Below are 724 nucleotides of genomic sequence, written 5' to 3'. Positions count from 1 at the left end.
GTGACCCGGGGTGACCTGGGGTGACCTGGAGCGACCTGGGGTGACCCGGAGTGACCTGGGGTAACCTGGGGTGACCCAGAGCGACCCGGGGTGACCTGGGGTGACCCAGAGTGACTCGGGGTGACCCAGAGTGACCTGGGGTAACCCGGAGTGACCTGGGGTGACCTGGGGTAACCTGGGGTGACCTGGAGTGACCTGGGGCGACCCGGAGCGACCCCGGAGCAACCTGGGCTGACCTGGGCTGACCCGGAGTGACCTGGGGTGACCTGGAGAGACCTGGGGCGACCCCGGAGCAACCTGGGCTGACCCGGAGCGACCCGGGGCGACCCCGCAGGTCTCCGTGGGGGTCTCCCTGGGGGGGGGGGGGGGGGGGCACCGGCCCTCCCCCCCCCTCACCGCTTGAAGCGGTAGGTGATGGGCAGCAGCAGCTTGCTCTTCTTGAGCGCCTGCACCTTCTGCAGGGTGGCGGGGTCGAGGGCGAGGAAGCAGCGGCGCGAGTACTCCAGGAGCCGCTCCTTGGCCGGGTCGAACTCGCCCACCTCGGCCAACTTCTCGGGGGCCACCAGCAGCAGCTCGGCGATGGGGGTGGTGAGCGCCACGGTGTTGCGGTCCACGCGGTGGTGCTCGAAGGCGCGGCTCATGCTCTTGAGGCGCTGGAAGGTGGTGAGGATCTTCTTGTAGCGGGACAGGACGCCGTCCGCGTCTTTCACTGCGGGGGGGGGGG

At 70.6% G+C, this 724-nt stretch overlaps 1 protein-coding gene and 1 long non-coding RNA gene across 2 annotated transcripts in view; both read right to left on the bottom strand.

Annotated features, from left to right (window-relative positions):
• The window catches only part of LOC118158206, a 616-nt gene extending 355 nt beyond the window's left edge, over positions 1–261 (bottom strand). The window contains exon 1 of the long non-coding RNA XR_004746815.1: positions 237–261. This is a non-coding gene — a long non-coding RNA (uncharacterized LOC118158206). The remainder of the gene's footprint in view (positions 1–236) is intronic.
• A 118-nt stretch (positions 262–379) lies between these two features.
• CCDC106 (coiled-coil domain containing 106) lies at positions 380–713 on the bottom strand (the record flags this gene model as incomplete). Its single annotated transcript, XM_035312832.1, has 1 exon — positions 380–713. A coding segment is annotated over one exon (321 nt), but the record flags the coding sequence as incomplete, so codon positions are not given.
• Between the last annotated feature and the right edge of the window lie 11 nt (positions 714–724).

The sequence above is a fragment of the Oxyura jamaicensis genome (genome assembly GCF_011077185.1).
Source record: "Oxyura jamaicensis isolate SHBP4307 breed ruddy duck chromosome 22 unlocalized genomic scaffold, BPBGC_Ojam_1.0 oxy22_random_OJ61286, whole genome shotgun sequence".
Classification (NCBI taxonomy): domain Eukaryota; kingdom Metazoa; phylum Chordata; class Aves; order Anseriformes; family Anatidae; genus Oxyura; species Oxyura jamaicensis.
This window is presented reverse-complemented; position numbering and strand designations above follow the sequence as displayed.